At 38.8% G+C, this 17,560-nt stretch overlaps 2 protein-coding genes across 6 annotated transcripts in view; both read left to right on the top strand.

Annotated features, from left to right (window-relative positions):
- Positions 1-17,560, top strand: part of LOC109541915 (leucine-rich repeat serine/threonine-protein kinase 1) — a 444,231-nt gene that overhangs the window by 209,515 nt on the left and 217,156 nt on the right. The window lies entirely within an intron of this gene.
- On the top strand, positions 2,048-12,134 carry LOC109541541. Its single transcript, XM_048670761.1, has 5 exons — positions 2,048-7,356; positions 7,411-7,716; positions 11,332-11,474; positions 11,533-11,753; positions 11,805-12,134. The coding sequence occupies exons 1-5, from the start codon at positions 7,169-7,171 to the stop codon at positions 12,084-12,086; spliced, it is 1,140 nt and encodes a 379-aa protein (XP_048526718.1). The 5' UTR covers positions 2,048-7,168; the 3' UTR covers positions 12,087-12,134.

Raw genomic sequence — 17,560 nt, 5'->3', positions numbered from 1 at the left:
CGAAAGGAGGAAAACTTCCATACGAAGTTTGTCGGCGATTAGCCAGATTGTGGTCATCAAACTTACAGAACCTAAAATGCTACAAAAAAAATCATGATTGCTAAGCTATCATATTCTGACCATATACATCAAGGAATTTAAATAAAGTTTAATATTAAAATGGAAAAGAAATAATGCATAAAAGGACAGTGTTAATATTGTGGGAGGCACCACGCGATGTTAATTAAACCGGCGCTAAATGAAACAACATTCTGAAGGAATGCTGTTCCTCCTCTATTTTTTCTCCCATATTTTGAGCTACACCACGCTACTCAGGGCGTCCTGTTCATGCACCAGACCCCAAAACGCTATACTTGTCCCAGGCCTCAACCACAAGCATACGCCGATCAAATAATCGATTAAGAGTGAAAACTATCAGCACCGACCACCCCCACTGAAATTCCATCAAACAACCCACAGAAGCCGGAATCGAAATGCAATTGAAGTGTATGGTGGTATGTCATATGCAGCCAAACTTGCGTAACTCTCCCTACGGCGGAAAGAACCTCGTGCAGTGACTTGGGTTCCAACTACGTGCGTGGAATGCCCGACAGGCAATCAGTGAGTAGTGCCATAGTTCAGAGAAATAAGACCAAGAGTACTTCGCGACATTCTAAAAGGCAACCAGGTCCTAACGCGCAACACCAATAGCGAAACCCAACTATTAGCGTTAATACGAAAACTTAAGTCTAGGTCCTGAAGAGCAACACCAACGGCGAACCAGACTACTAGCGTTAATGCCAAAACCGCAAAACACATGCAACAGCTGCCCACTGACATTACCGACAGATCATTATAAAAAAAGGGAAAATAGAAAAGAAGAAAACCAAAAAACTGAAAACAGAAACCAAACCTGTGCGGTAACTGGCACCAATAAATTCTGGTAAGAGTGAACAAAACCTGAAATATCACATGCGCAAGTTGCAGTCACAAAAGGTCAATCCCAAAACTCCAGGGATTCAAGAAGCAGTCATCACGCCAAACGATTTCCACTCCCATGCCAAATACATTCACACTTCCTTCTGGGTAACATCTAAAAATCCCAATCACATGGCATGTTAACCCCAGACAGTAAGGGAATAACCAAAAACCAGGGAGCCGAAAACAACCAAAAACATCTTGACGCCATGCTTTTGGTTCCAAATTTTTGTTGACAATTTTAAAAATATTGATTTAGTAAAGGAGGTCGCTTCACACGTGTCCGTTTCCAGAATTTATTTGTCTTTTACATGCATTCGAGGACCCTAATGGCAAATGCCAGTTAGGTGAATAAAAATTCTCTGTATAGGAGCGGAGGAGTTTTTCTTTGTAGAAGTATCAGATCTGATAAAGAAACTCAGTAGATTTATTTGAACTATGTCAACCTCATATTTTTAAGCATGTATTTGGCTTCAACTTGCTATACCTCTCAAAAATAAAACTACTTATTGTTAATAAAAATGGAAAATACTGCAGGACAACAGCACAGAAAGTATTCAAAGTACCACCGTATTGTCACTCTTTTTAATCATTCCAGTTGACTTTACAAAAGAAATTCTGTTATCAAGGTGGTCCTAAATAGCACCCACTACATCAACTACATAAACAAAAATACTTTTTGGAGGTGTTTGATTTCTGTACGAAGCACAGTTACCTACTTCATGTTTGACAATGCTTACTACCACCATATTTATGGATTGGGCATGGGAAACCCTTTATCCTCCATCTGTGCTGACAGAGTTGTGGCAGAACTACAAAATAAATGTATAAAAAACTTAAATATCTCTCCCATTCTACAAAAGATATGTGGATGACATTATAACAGCAGTACCTGTATAACTGATAAAAACGCGAAAACACTTGAAATTTTCAATAGCCATAATCAGAAATTAAAATTCACTATTGAATAAGAAAATGATAACAAAATCTAATTTCTTCACACGCTACTCATTAGATAAAACAGTTCACACATTTAATTTGTTGGTACCATAAAAAAAAATGTGAGTCTTACATAAGAAAAATTCGCAAACACAGCGAGTTTCACTACAATCTATCGTACCATTCTCCGGATATTGTCGTATTGATATTGATAATGTCGGTGTAGTCGAGTGTAGACTGTGCTACGAAGTGGAAATGTGCGATAGATACTTAAACATTGTTAGTGGCGAGTTATTCGAGAAATTTTAAAACCTTTTTATTGTGCAACTATCGGGTTTGCGCTATAAGTGACATGAATGCCGGAAGCTCACAGGAATCGGAGTCAGACCCGGCCTCCCACGACGGGTATTTTCTCAGGCCCTGGAAGGATTGGACACAATGCTGATTGAGGGCTTGAAAACGATCACCAGTGAGGCTTTCACGCTTAAGTAAACGAAGGAATCACTAATAGTGTACTGCAGCACCATCCTGGACTGGGCGACGGTAAAACGGTCCCTGAAGGAGAATAAGAGCCAGTACCATACCTACGCCCCCTCGACGGAAAAAACACACGCGTTCGTCCTGAGGGGGTTAGACGGGAAAGTCGAACCGCGTGCGATTAAGTAGGATCTGGCGGACAAAGGGCTGGTGGTGAAGAGTGTCTTCAAAATGAAGACTGTTCAGGCCGCTCTACTTCGTCGTCACCGACGACAAAGCTGAACCTCACTCACCTCAAAGTCGTCACCTCAAAACTGAAGCTCATTCCGAAAGCTGAACGCCGAGGCGAGGGTGGTGTGCAGGGTTAGGGTTTCATGGGAAACCCGCAAGAACCGGAGGACTCTCACGCAGTGTCGTCGGTGCCAGGGCTGGGGCCATGTCTCCGGAAACTGCCGCCGGTAATTCAAATGCTCTCGATGCGCCGGGGGGCATGAAATCACCGCCTGCCCCGCTGGATCAGTCCTAAAATGCGCCAACTGCGGTGGGCCTCATCGCAGCTTTGACGAGGCCTGCCCAGTCTACCTGTTCAAGCAGGCGCAAGTCCATACGGAGAGGCGGCGTTTCGTCCCTGCTCCTCTTCCAACGAAGCCAGCCTGGGGTCAAAACAGCCGAGCACCTGGTCCGATCCACCCTCCACCCCTAACCAGCAGGACCATAGCGCCAAGTCACGCCAACAGGACCATGCTGCCCCCGCCACCGCCTTCACTAACGGAGTTTCCTCCGCTGAGGCAGCACAAAGCTGTCCCGACGAGCTCTGCCCACCCAGCCCATGATATAAATGGGAACGCGGTGGCCATGCTGGACAGTGTCCAGCGGGAATTCGCCGAGCTGTCGACGTAGATCAACTTGCAGGAGGTAATAAAAGCGGTTCGTTTTGATAGCGCTGCATTGAGGGGTTGCGCCTCGAAGACGGACAAATTCCTAGTCTCAGCGCAGTTCTTCAATGAAGATATCAACAGCTTCGATTTTTTATTGATATTGTTAACTGTGTCCTATGAGGATTGGGGAATGGAACTCATGTGGACTCCGGAGTCGTCTCGGCGAGTTCGAGCAGTTCCTCGCGTCTGAGGACGTCGATGTGGCGTTAATCGTGGAAACATGTTTGCGCCCCGGAGACAGAATCGGAATACGGGGGTACAGGCTCGAGCGTGCCGATAGGCCCGGTCTAAGGGGTGGAGTTGACATAGCTGTCAGAGCAACGATCCCATACAGGAGACTGCCATGGAGGCAGTCAGTAATAGGCAACGTAGGCGTAGAGCTTCCTGATGGTGCTTTGATCTACTTTGGGTACTCTACTTCTACTCGCTTACAGAACACTGACGTTGATCCATTTTTTCAACACCAATAGGGTGTTGTTTATGGGAGATTTCACCGCCCGCCATCCACTATTTAATAACCCTGGACTGAAAAACGCAGCTGGCAATTTTCTAGCCAGCTACGTTCGCAAGAATGGCCTACTATTATTAATGCCCACATCATCTCCAACGCATTATCCGAACCGTGGAATGAACCCATCTTTCCTTGACTTCGGAATAGCCAAAGGACTCGCCAACCTCACGGAGATGGTGGTTATAGACGCCCTCGGCAGTGGTCATTCGCCCATTTACCTCGACATTAGGGATTTAAAGCGCATACAACCTGACGACTTTTGATATTCATACGAGGAATTAGATTTTCGCGAATATCGAAACACACTACAAGACCTGACCGGTATTCCGTACCGGATCGATACTGTCGAGACTCTCGAGCTTGCAGTAAAAGATCTCGCAAAGAATATACAACGGACACAACAAGCTTTGGCCAAAAAATTCCCGAACAGACCGCGGCGTGACAACCTTCCTGAAGAAATTTTGGACCTAAAAGGCGAAAAATAAAATCAGAAAGCGTTGGCAGCGCTTCAGGCAATCTGCTGATAGTATAACGGCAGCAGAGCTTGCACGAGACATCCAGAGCAAAATTTCCGCATGCAGAAATTTTACCTGGGCAGAAAAATTGCGAAACTTATCTCCCCGTGACAATTATTTGTGGAAACTGTCGAGAAGCCTACGAAAAGGCTACGAGCAAGCGGAGTTACATTACCACCAGTGACAAATGCGAGCTGATCGCACATAAAGTCCAACCAGCCCTTCAGGAGAACGAGATAGAAAGCCAGACCGCTGTTTTTGTAGAACGGAAGTATCCTATACCACCCTCTATTTTGCATTCCTATATAACAACCCCGTCGGAGATACAATCGTGTATTTGGCGACTCCATAGCCGAAAAGCCCCCGGATCAGACGACATCCCTTATTTACTCCTCAAAAACTTACCGCGGAAAACTATTGCGCTAATAGAGCAAATAGTCAACGCAGTCCTTAAATTGCAGGACTTCCCACAGAAGTGCAAAACTTCAGACAAAACAGGACTGAAAAACGTTGTAACTACGCATTACATTATTACTGTAGTAATTCCTGTCTTGAAGCCGGGCAAAACATCGACTGATCCCGCCTCTTATAGGCCAATTTCCCTCCTAAACTCCCTCGGAAAATTAACCAAGAAGGTTATCCTATCGAGATTACAGTGTACTAATACTACGCAATGCTAAATCCCGCATTGTACATCACCTGAGTTTATTGACGCCGTGTTTCGACAAATAGAAACTTAAAGTGAGTCCCAGGAAGACTGAACTTATTATCTTCTCTCGCAAATTCACTAACAATAAAATCCGATCGCCACTCATGGTCCAAAATACTCCAATCAAGCCAGTAAAAGAGGTGAAATACCTGGGATTCAAACTAGACGCTCGACTCCGTTTCAACAAGCATGTTGACTATGCTATATAAAAGACTTGCATGGCGCGAAGAAAACTGTACTCTCTTCTGGGGCCAAATTCATTTCTGTCACCTCAAAACAAACTTCTGCTCTACACCTCCACCATAAGGCCCATACTGACTTACGGCTCCCCTATCTTGCATTCTGACAGGGGTTCCACGAGACGGCGTGTTCAGTGGACCCAAAATAGGGCCCTGAGAGGCGTCCTATCGGCTGACAGATACGCCAGAATAACCGAAATGCATGAAGCTACAGGATGGCCTATATAGCCGACTATATAGATACCATCGCTGCTGAATTTGATCATAGCGGAGTGCAAGGCTCAGTCCTTACGCGAAATATCACCCAACCCATGGTCCCCTGTATAAGCGACTTCCCATATTTCATGAGGATTTTGTCCCTGGCAGTACGTGACGACAAACAAACATTGCCTGCCAAATGCAGACAGTCGTTTYCAGCTGACTGGAAACGCACAAATCCAACATAACGTGACTTGGCAGTTTCGTCCTGTCTCGTTCTGGTTGGTGCTGGCTGGTCTTTGCACCGATTGGGGCGGGGCGGATGGATTTCGTCATCTGGTTGAGACTGCCAGCGGTTAACGCCACGGCTGACAGTATCAAACTTAAAGGTCAAAGCAAAAGGGGTTTTTGGCTTCCTTTCAGGAAGACCTTTTTTCCTTTATGAATGCCCCTCGAATAAAACCAAACCGCCACTTCAAGACTATCTCCTGACGTTGTCGTGCGTATGGCTAGCTCGGGAATGCCCATGTTAGGGCACTGCCCAGGTAATGGACGACTTTTTAGATGGCGCCTATTTAGATCATGGGCAGAGAGCAACCAGCCGAACATCTGGCCAGGCATGGGAGGGTTTCCTGAACTTGACTCTTGTTTTAACTTTGTTTGTGCGTATATGAATGTGAATGTTTAATAAATTTTTATCTATATATCTATCTATCTCCGGATATTTAAAAATATAAAAAGTTTTTGAAAAACTTTGATCATCTATTGATTGGCAGAGGAGCCGGCCATTTTTTGTTAATAAAAGTTAGGTCAGATCGTCAGAATATCGCAGTACCCTTTTGACCATGCGCTTACGGGACACCCTGTATATGTGGTAACCTTTAAACTTACATATCTGAATAGTAAGCGTCATGCATAATATTACTTTTGTTACATTGTTATTTCAGTTTTTGTCCACATTGTCCTACCTACTTTTTAAAACATTTTGAAAGTCTTTATATAACGTGTTCACAACGACCCTTTTCAATTTCTGAGTAACCTAATTGCATTGCTAATAAACTCGAACTTTATGTTTCATAATTAATTAGTTTAACGTACATTTGGTTCGCAATAAACTAAGTGAGCATTTCCAATAATACATCTACTCGCAGCGATAGTAACTAAGTGAACTTTATCATATCAAGCATTAGGAAACAAATTTGTTTACAATTCATGGTTTGCACTTTTGTTAATTGAATGAACTTATTTACTGTCAGTTGTAGTTATTGAGGCAACTCGTTTTAGGGACAGGGGAGTATCGAGTGTGATTCGAATACGTAATGTGTTTGCATTTTTCCGGGTTGCCGTCATTGAAACAATTACTTTGTATATTTATTGTTGATTTATTAAAGACATATTTAAATAGATATCAGCTTTGGAGCATTAGGTGTCAGACCGAGTACTGATACGCACCTAGAATGTTTCTTTAATCGGTACTATTCAATTTTGTAATGAGTAAATCAGTCAAAAACCGATATAAATGAAAGTGATGCAAGTCCAATCCTGACCTGAAGGCGTATTACCCACCCATTAAATAAACTAAAAAGTATTGACTGAATTTAGTGGTCAATCCTTATATACAATTGATTTTACTGAAATACTATAAACACTGAATAAAGATTAGAACGGCCAGAACAATATTAAAAATGGTATTAAGCTATAGCAGAAAAAGTTTGATGTCGGTCCAGTTTATGTGCAATGTTTGTGCCATTTTTGTAGTCGTACCGCTTTTTAGCTTCCAAGAGAAGCGATTTTTAAGAAGAAAAACCTTTTTAGTTTACTTGTCATTTGTTGCTGTTATTATGATTGCATCAGAGCTGGAGACCATTTACAGGTGTTAAACATTAACTTTTTCAGGTTAACTAAATTCTTACCGCAACATTTGTAGTATTTATTTAATACAAGACTTTACATTGGTCCATTTGGTGGCTGTGATGGGCGAAATTTGCGGCGTTCTGATTTGGTCTACTGCTTTATATCAGACTTGCTTCAAGTGGCATGTTTGGGAGAGTTTGTTCACAGACATTCTAAGCTTGGAAGATGTTGCTCAATTAAATACTATTCGAACAAAAGAACGAAATGTGCTAAAGAATCCGAACTTTCAACTTCTACTGAGTTTAATGATCATTATTGCATTACTTGTGTATGAAAGAATTACATTCAGAGGAGAAGAAAAGAAAGTATTTCTGTTCAAGTAAGTTCAAAAATGAAGTCATTACATTTACAAGATGTCCCATAAATATAATTTCACGATGTTTTGTGTTAGATTTTCTATATACAGGGTGATTCAAACTTGGCGTCATTCCTTTGGAGCTGTTGTCTGGCGCTGTTATAGAAGTACAGAAAAAATAGTAAAAGAAATTAATTCTTATTAAAAACTGAGAAATTTGCAAAACACTATATCAGAAATACGGCAGCAATGTTTTTCAAGGTAATCAGCCTAATTAACAGTGCGCAAATACTTGTGGCTTCGTAATTATTTAAAACTCCGGTAACCGTGGAATTATACAGAGTGACAATAAGATAGGCAAAGATAAACGATAAATTCAATAAGATTTGTTGACTGCGAAACGTACTTTCGAAATGTCAACCTGTTCTCATAACCTCGAATATTGGTGTTTATAAATAAACCTAACATTTGAATTGTTAACTCCAAACAAGCTAGTGCCTGTGTAATCTCCTTATTATCCACTCTCATCAAGCAGCTTCTCGTATTCAGTTAATTAACTCCTACTCCCTAGCCCTTCCTCGGTACCTATTTATTTGGTGCGTGAGAAAGTGTCCCTATTTTAGCTATTGTGCTCTGAGTACCCGTGGATGGCCCTGATTAGATTATGTCCAATGCTTGTTCCTCTGTGCCTGGAACCCGAACATCGATTGTCGTTCACTATCTTCCTGGAACCACTCTCCTCGCCCTTTGTTGGCGTGAGTTTTTTCGGCTTCTGCTCTGTTACTGTAGCATTTCCCCTGAACTAATCAAATATCAGCAAATTCGTGAAAAGAATTTCAAAGTAAGTCACAGGTTGACAAATTATTGTTATTATTAGCAAGGGCTATCTACCTGTACCTATCTGTTAATGACAAAAAACATCATTGTCGCATTGACTTTCCATCAAAAAATTGCAGAACAGAACTTTTTCAATTTCAAAAATTTTTATAATTTGAAGCAAAGATCGTAATTTTTCTTTTTGAATGGTTAAGTATTCCAATATGCTACCAATTAAACATGGATGAACAATTTCAAAATAATGTTTAATAACAAAGTTGAAATTCGATCTTCAACTGTTAATATCTTCTAGAAATTTTCGAAAAACATTTTTTCAGTATTTTTCTTGTTCTCCCCAAGGGATCACCCCTTAAAAGGAATGACGCCACTTTTGAATCAACCTATAGAAATATTTAAAAACAATTTATTATTATTAAATTTCTTATTAACTCGCGTTTGAAACAAAGTGCTCAATGCCGCGAAAGTTTATCTGAAATATGAAGATACAAATATTTAAGTAAGTAATACCTAACTTAATACCTGCTTGGATTCATCTAATCACAGGGTTGCTAGCAATTCACAGCTTAAGTTAAAGCATGTCCTTAGCTAGATCAGGATCTGGCTAATATTATCGTCTCTGTACTATGCTGAATAAACATATAAATTTGCCTTTACTATGGCTGCTAATTTACTAAATCAACTCACTTTTCAACTCTTCGAAAATAAAGCGAGTGAAACATCCAGAGCAGATTACAAAATTATAAAATTGAGTTTTGCTCTGATGTCAAAAGCTTGGTGCTCATATGATTTCCACATTTGATCTGAGCTCGAACTATATTTTAGGAATCTACTTATGTACATCTTATATATTTTAATAGATGAAAATTAATACAAAGTAGGGATGGTCGGTATTTAACGTAACCGCTAAAATAACAGTGTTCCAAACGTTGAATTTGAAACCGCAGTTTCAGCTAGCCGATATAACCGGTTTTTTTGGAACCGTCTCATAAAACCGAAACAGCTATGCGCACTTCGCACCAGCTAGAGCCGTTTTCCGATTAAAAGGTTGTTCTTGGAATCGTCTCATAAAACAGAAACAGTTGTGCGTACTTCGCACTAGCTGCAGCGGTCAGTCAGAGATGAAATCAAAGTTATTTGAATAGTAATAAACGTAGTAAGGTCGACATTTTTTTTTTTATTATTTTTTGACGCTACCAAAATTAAGTCGAGTAATACTTTTTGTTGTTATTGTGGATTATTGAACACAATGTTATTGTGAAACAAAATGTAAGAAATTATTTTCTAAAGCGGGTGCTATCATAAACGCGCGAAGAACTAGAATCAGTAAAAGGCATCTGCAAACAATTTTATTCTTAAATGTTAATTCATTTCAAATTGAAAATTATATTTTTAAATATTTTCGCATATAAACCATATATTTTATTTACTTTACTTTTTTACTTTTTCGAGTTCGAGATCATTCCATTCAAAGTCTTTCTGCCCAGTATCGGGCTACGTCTATGGCATTTTCATTTGCAATTTACATCTCATCGATAAAGCACGTTGCAGGACATAATGTGCATCCCAGCAGGTGGTCCATGTTTTGTACCTCCCCACATTCACAGAGGCACTGTTGGTCTTCCTCAGTTTTCCACTTCAGCTTGTTTGTTTTTACGGGTGCCACGCCGGTTCGCATTCGGTTTAGCGTTCTCCATGTCTTCCAGTCCAAATTTGACCCTGCACAGGGGCTTTCGTTGATAGGGAATTTGTCGGGCGGTTCCACGGTGGCACACTGAAGAAAATTTTTTCTCGATTTGAGCCTTTTCCGTTGTTGTTCTTGGCCATAAAGGACATGGCGATCGTCGAAGGTTTGCTTAAATTTTTCTACGTGCTCTATACTCATTCTTCTTTCGCTTGGTTCTGCGAAGTCCGCTGCTTTGTACAATTGGTTGATTGGTGTTGGTTTCATGCAGCCAGTAATAATTCTACAGGTTTGGTTTAAGGCGATATCGACCTGTTTATTGTCAGTTTTTTGTTCTTTAAGTAGTTACTACTCAGGAGTAATTTTAAGTAATTACTCTGAAGGAAATTATTATATATTATCACTATTTCTACTATCATCATCATTCTGTATTTTTAATAAAAAATTTAGAAACTAACATGTTCCTTTTGAAACCTATTACCAGGGTGAACTGAAACGTTGTAGCTTTTGAAGTTGAAGTAATTTTACGTTATTTGAAAGTTGTTAATTATTTTTATTCTTGGATATTGCGTATACGTGTTGGTAAATATCTTGCTTTTTATCATCTAATCCAATCCAAATTGCAAGATAAAAAATGGACTTGTTTTTTTAAACAGTTATCATATTTGACCCGGAGATAATCTGTTTGTATTTTTTTCTCAATACCACATTATAACTGTTTTTCAATAAAAAAATTGTTTTACCATGTCATGGAAACAACAACCAGTAGTGCATGTTTTGGCAATAATATCTTATGTATAAGCTAGACTGTTCATCTCTAATTAATTTGTCTGACTATTCAATATATAATTTCTTGAACATACCATTCGGCTTGTTTTTCTAACTCTCAACATTATGCATTAACTAATTGAACGGAAATTGTTATCTTGTATTAGTTCAAATGGCAGATTGGCTCAGAATCTGAACTACTATTTTAAAGTCCTGTAATAAAATACCTTCCGCCGATAATTATTGCTTTATAGGTATATTCAGCAAATGTGATTAGTTATCAAATCGGTGGTTAATTTGTAACATAACTTACCTAATAATTTATTTTAAAATACTTATTTTCTTTGTTAAAGCACCAGTTATATTTACTTCTTCCTCCATTTCATACTTTCAACTATAATTGGAAATATCGCCTTAGTGCTAAAAAACAAATTTCATGATATTAATGGCCTACTGTCCAGTTATGAAGCTGATCAATCAACAACTCTTATTAAAGGTAGATAATGCATCAAAGTACATTGCAATCTCTGAAAATCGTTGTTTTCTGATTAAAGGAACACAAAAAGTTAAAGATTTGTACTCATCGATGACGGATGTGGTGGGTCGATTTAATGAGCTGTTTGGCCCACAACTTTTTTTGATGGGTTTGCACTGTTCATCTCAAATCTTGCAATGGAGCGTATCGTTGGTATACAGCATGTTTACAACTAAAGATGATAATGTTAACGATTATGCCAGACTGGCTGTTGGAATCATTTACATATTTCTCATGTTGGTAAGTAGCTAATTTAAATAAAAATTTAAACCAACTTTTTTACGTTTTAAGATTTGGTTGGGTATCACAATGTTCTGTTGTGATATGGCTGTACTGGAGTCCGAAGAAATTATAACGATCTGCTACAGAATCCAACTAAAATATTCAGTGTTTTCTGAAGCCTATCAAAGTATCAAAAACTTGCTTTACTTAGTAACTAACACGAAAATTCGGTTTACTGCAATGGATTATTACGAAATTAACAGATCCACTATGTTTGATCTTATCGGTACCACCGCTACGTATTTTGTAGTACTGATACAGTTTTACGATGGTAACAAAAAGACTAGTTAAACTATTTGGCACTCGGCGAAGATCTAATAAATATAATCTTTTGTCTTATATATCTTGTTAAATATTTATTACTTAATATCCATGATCGAAGAGTTTGCGCATACATTAAATAGATACACATTTGAAACCATAATAATGTACACAATATACAGGGTCTCCCGATAAGTGTAAAGAGTGGCTGTATCTCGACAACGGTAAGGACTAGCTGTTGTAGGCGAAAAAATCCTTATAAGCCAGGTTGGCATAAAAATGGCTGAAAAATTTCATTGAAGTTTGTAACTCAGCCGCTAGGGGGCGTCACTTATAGCACAAATCAAAAAGTCTTGGTATCTCGGGAAAAAGAAGAGAAGACAACTTCGAAAACGTTATTTGAGAGTTTATCTCTTTTTATACAGTGTGTCGCACTTAAGTGGCCCCCTCGCTCTCCTGACCTTGCGCCAATAGATTTCTATTTCCGAGGTACTATCAAGCATAAGGTTTACAAAGTAAGGCCTCCAACTTCAGAAGAACTATGTGAGAAAATACGACAAGTCGGCCGTGAAATAAATGTAGCTGAACTTATGAGAGTTGTGTTATGCTTATGTTGTGCATTGCTCCTCCGATCAGGAAATGAGCCGGTGTGAGGGGTGTCAAATCACCGGGATCATGGGATAGTGGGGATATTGGACGTGAATTGGCGATTGCTTCAATTCGAATAATTAAAGTTTGAAAATCTACGATGAATAAAGTGCGATGACCTAAAGTGCGTTTGAAGTGATATTTCATTGCCTTTACCCCAGCCTCCTAGCACCAAAGTGTGGAGAGTTTGGAGGTATAAAATGCCATCTTATACCATTATTTGCAGCTGATTCCGTAATTTCAGCACCATTCGAGTTAAGAAAATCAGACATTGCACGCAAATCCTTGTTGACTTTAGCAAAGTTACAGGCGTTAGCGGAGTATATCTGACTAGGCCTACCACGACGATTGACAAATCTAGTAAGCGCTTGTAAAAAATCTGTTGTTGATAAAGAAGTTACAATTTCTAAATATATTGCGCGAGTAACTAAACATATGAACAGATATATCCAGGATTTTAAGAATTTTCGACCTTGTCCGCGGCGATCCTTAGTATCAAATGGACCGGCATAATCGATACCGACTGTTGTAAAAGGTAAGGCTGGTTGTGTACGAACCGCTGGGAGATCTCCCATAATCGGCTCTATCTTTTGATTTCGATATCTAGCACAGATCACACAATCATGACAAATCTTACGGGCAAAACTACGACCGGACGTAGGCCAATAGGTTTCACGTATATGGACTAAAAGAAGTTGCGGTGCTGCATGTAGCAACTGTTTATGCTCGAATTCAAATAGCAATTTACATAAATAGTGAGTATGTGAAATTAAAATAAGATGTTTTGTAGCATACGTTAACTGAGAGTGCCTTAACCGACCACCAACTCTCATTATCCCTTTAGTAGCAAGAAATGGAGACAAATCTAATATACGACTTTTCCTGGGTAAAGGTTTTCCCTGTTCCAGTAATTGATACTCTTCGAAAAATGACTGTTTTTGAGAATATACAATAATTTTTTCATATGCCCGATTAATTTCAGATACGGTTAAATGTCGTGTTCTTTGATTATAATTTTCTTTTCGAGTGATATTGACAAATCGATACATGAAAGCAACTGTAAGTTTCAGTGTAATAATACTTGGAAATATTTGAAACGGAAATATTTGGTTCTGGAATAACAAACATACAATTTTTGACCTCAGGTAAGTCAACGAGGTATAATCATATCTGGTCATTGACTTTGTTCTTCAGTAAGCCAGGTTGGGCCATTCCACCATAGCTTATTCAAAATTAACTTACCCGGACGCGATCCACGGGAAACTACATCCGCGGGGTTATTATCAGTAGGAACGTGTTTCCATTGACAACCCTTTGTCGAATTCTGGATTTCGACCATACGATGACTAACGAAAGGTTTTAATGTATTTGAAGTCGTACGAAGCCATCCTAAGAAAATTTTTGAATCTGTCCAACAGTAAATGTTTTCCAATGATAAGTCACATGTATTTTAATAATTTAATTTTAATGTCACTCGATATTACTATGGACTTCGCCCTGAATCGTAAAATTATATTAAAAAGATCTGGTTGAATCTTAGCTCCAGTCTTTTGTAATTTATTTAATGAAATACCTGTAGAAGTATGTGATGAGGCATTAAAAACTACTCTGAGTTTTGTTGTAGATCTGGACTCGCGTAACACCCCGTGGTGTGGCATGTAATACTCTACGGCCTCTCTGTCGGGTTCATTTTCCGTCACATGACCCAACTTTTCGTAATTTTCCATGAATTGACAGTACAATTTCTGAAACTCATTGTTTTTGCTTAGTTTTCGTTCCAAATTTACAAAACGTTTTACTGCTATATCGCGTCATTCCCCTAACTTTTCTGGTTCAGATATTTTCATATTTGCCCTAAAATGATTTTCACATACAACTCTTCACCCGACAAGGTAAAACTATTGTTATCAATTTCTTTAACTTCCCAAAATTTCCAAAGGGTTGTCGATTTCTAAAGTTTGGCCAAAATTGCAAGACGTACCACTGGACTTTTGATACAAAAAATCCATAGGACCTATCCATCCTAAAGGTGTTTTCCGTAGAATTGGTTTACCGAGACCCAAACTTCGCTGTCGATTACCCAAAAGCCACCAAAAATGATTTTCCCCTATTAAAATCTCAATTGAGCTTGGTACATTGTAATTAGGGTCTGCTAAACTAATATCAGTCGGAATACGCAAACTACTAGTGTCTATTGCCCTCTGAGGCAATGATCCTGTGATTTGATCAATGGCAAAACAAGACATTTGAAGTGAATAAGATCCATTTAACGGAAGCAAACGAATATTACATTTGTTATGCGCGTAAGACAACTTGTTATTGATACCCGTAACAAGTAAATTCGCAGGCTCCATTTGTAAATTGTAGCGCTCGCAAAATGAACTTGTGATAAAGTTTGACTCGGATCCCCAATCTAAAAAGACTCGAGCTTTGACATGAACTCCATCATTATCCACAACGTAAACTTGCGCCGTTGGAAGAATTGAACCATTCGAAGAACAAAAGTTACAATTAGACGCTTCAATTTCAGATATGTTTCTTGTATTAGCCTGACTATTACTGGTTCTATAAAACTCAGGATTGTGAAGTCGTATTAGGTTTCCCTTGACAAAGTTTACAAACCGACCATCTACAATCTTTCGCGTTATGGCCGCGGCGTAAACAGTTACAACATAATCGTAATCTTTCCGCATTCGACTTTCTATCTGTAAAACTCATTGCAAGAAACTGCTCACATGAGTATAAACAGTGATTACCTTTGCACAGGAAACATTCCAATTCTTTTTTGCCCTCAGTCGGTTCTTCGTTTGTGACCCCTAGTAGCCCACGAGTCTCCCGCCGTGAATTAACAACCTTTTTATCTCGTTTGTCGAAATTATGTTCCAGTGTCTCTAAAACATTTGCTCGTTCACATAAAAATGTCTTAAAATCATCTGATGAAACCGTTTCAAACTTAGCCCGATGACGTTCCCATTCACTTGCTGTATAAATGCTTAATTTGTTCATCATAATATAAATGATCAATGTATCCCACTTTTCTGTAGGCTCACCAAGTTATTCCAAACTACTCAAATGTTTTGAAACACTGTCACAAAGATTTCTCAATTTCAGGGCTGTATCTGTCATTATACTTTCTGCATTGAATATTGCTTTGAGATGATTCTGCACAAGCAGTCGTTTGTTATTAAAACGTTGACATAAAACCTGCCACCCCGTATGATAAGCATCTGCTGTAAATTCCAATGATTGTATGACCTGCGCTGCTGTACCTATCAAAGATGCCCTCAAATAATAATATTTCTGAATGTCACTAATATGATCATTATGATGAATCAGAGATTCAAATATGTCACGAAACTCTAACCAATTATAATATTCCCCTTCGAACTTAGGAATCTTTGTTTCCGGTAGCTTAACGCTTTCCAGCTTGGCTGACTGCGAAGAACTTTTCGATATTTGCGACTGCGCATCATCGTCATTTAAACCACTTTTTTTGTTCTTTGATAATGCCTCTATTGTTAATTTAGCATTAGTCAATAGCGTATAATCCCTACCTAATTCAAATTCTTCGCGTTCAACACTGGTTTCCGTCTCATTGATAAATTCTATCCCGTTTTGAATTTGATCAAATTGATACAAAATTCCTATAAACCTGTCCATGCGCTGTTCTAACTGAACCGCCATTGCTCTTTCACTCTGAGGATCTAACGTCGTATCTATCGCAATCGATTGACGCAACTGAATTCAAATGTTTTTCAAAAAGTGTAACTTTTGATTTTAAAACGCTTCGCCTCTTTGTTAAATCGCACAACTTCTCTGTTTCCATGATTGAGCACGTGTTTACTTAAAAATAAAACTTTATTTACTTCGTATCGTATGTAACGTTTAAAATTATATGTTATTATATTATTTTTAATTCGTAATAATACAATAACCAACTAGGCATGCAATTCCAAAATACGCACAAGTAGGCTTTCGCTGCTACCCGATAAAATATCACCATAAACGAAAATAAGCTTATTCTTCGAATTGTTACAGTCGCTCAATTCAACCAAATTACTTCAAACGGATAAAATGAATAAGAAAACTCACTGTGTCTCGAACCAGCCTATCTTGCTGCGATCCGCCAAGTGAATTTCGTCTGTTTTCTTCTTCAATCGTATTTTTACCGTGTTTTCCACTGCTTTGCCTACTAAATTCGGCTTGAAGGACAATGTAACGTGTGACGATGTGGACTGTATAAAATTTAAACACTTGAGATCAGTAGAAAATACCGAATTTAATTACCAAAAACAGAGCTTCTAAAATCTGCACCTGTTAGCTCGAAAACTATGAAGTCGTCTACCTCTACTTCAGCGCTGGGTCCAATTCCGTTCCTTTTCCGCCTCAACAACTTGTAGTATCTTATGTAACAGGTGGACATCATCAGGGAGTTTTTCAGAAAGTTTAAAGCTTGTTCTCCTGATAAAACATTGGACGTCGTGGGAACATTTCCTTTCGACTTTATCTTCAGAAATGATACTAGATGATGGAATAGGGAAATGTCGATATTTTCTTTAAAAAGCATCGTGGATCTAAGAATTGAGCACTTGGTTCACACTGGGTTATTCTTCTTTCAGTGCCGTCCCGTCTTCCAATCCATTATATAGTACTGCAAGCGTATAGCACCTTTATTTTCTCACTCTTAGTTCTATTCTGAGGTCTCTGGAACAGAGGATTGTTTTAAATCTCACAAACGCATTTCTTGCTGTTTCTATTTTCGTTCTTATTTCTATTGTTTGGTCGTTATTTTCTGTAATCCAGGTGTCCAGGTATTAGTATTGGACCGTGGATGGCCGAGTATCAAACTCTTTCTT

Source organism: Dendroctonus ponderosae, unplaced genomic scaffold, assembly GCF_020466585.1.
Source record: "Dendroctonus ponderosae isolate FM_Combo_2020 unplaced genomic scaffold, Dpon_F_20191213v2 Dpon_F_20191213_1, whole genome shotgun sequence".
NCBI lineage: Eukaryota > Metazoa > Arthropoda > Insecta > Coleoptera > Curculionidae > Dendroctonus > Dendroctonus ponderosae.
The sequence above is the reverse complement of the archived record's forward strand: the minus strand, read 5'-3'. Positions and strand labels throughout refer to the sequence as shown.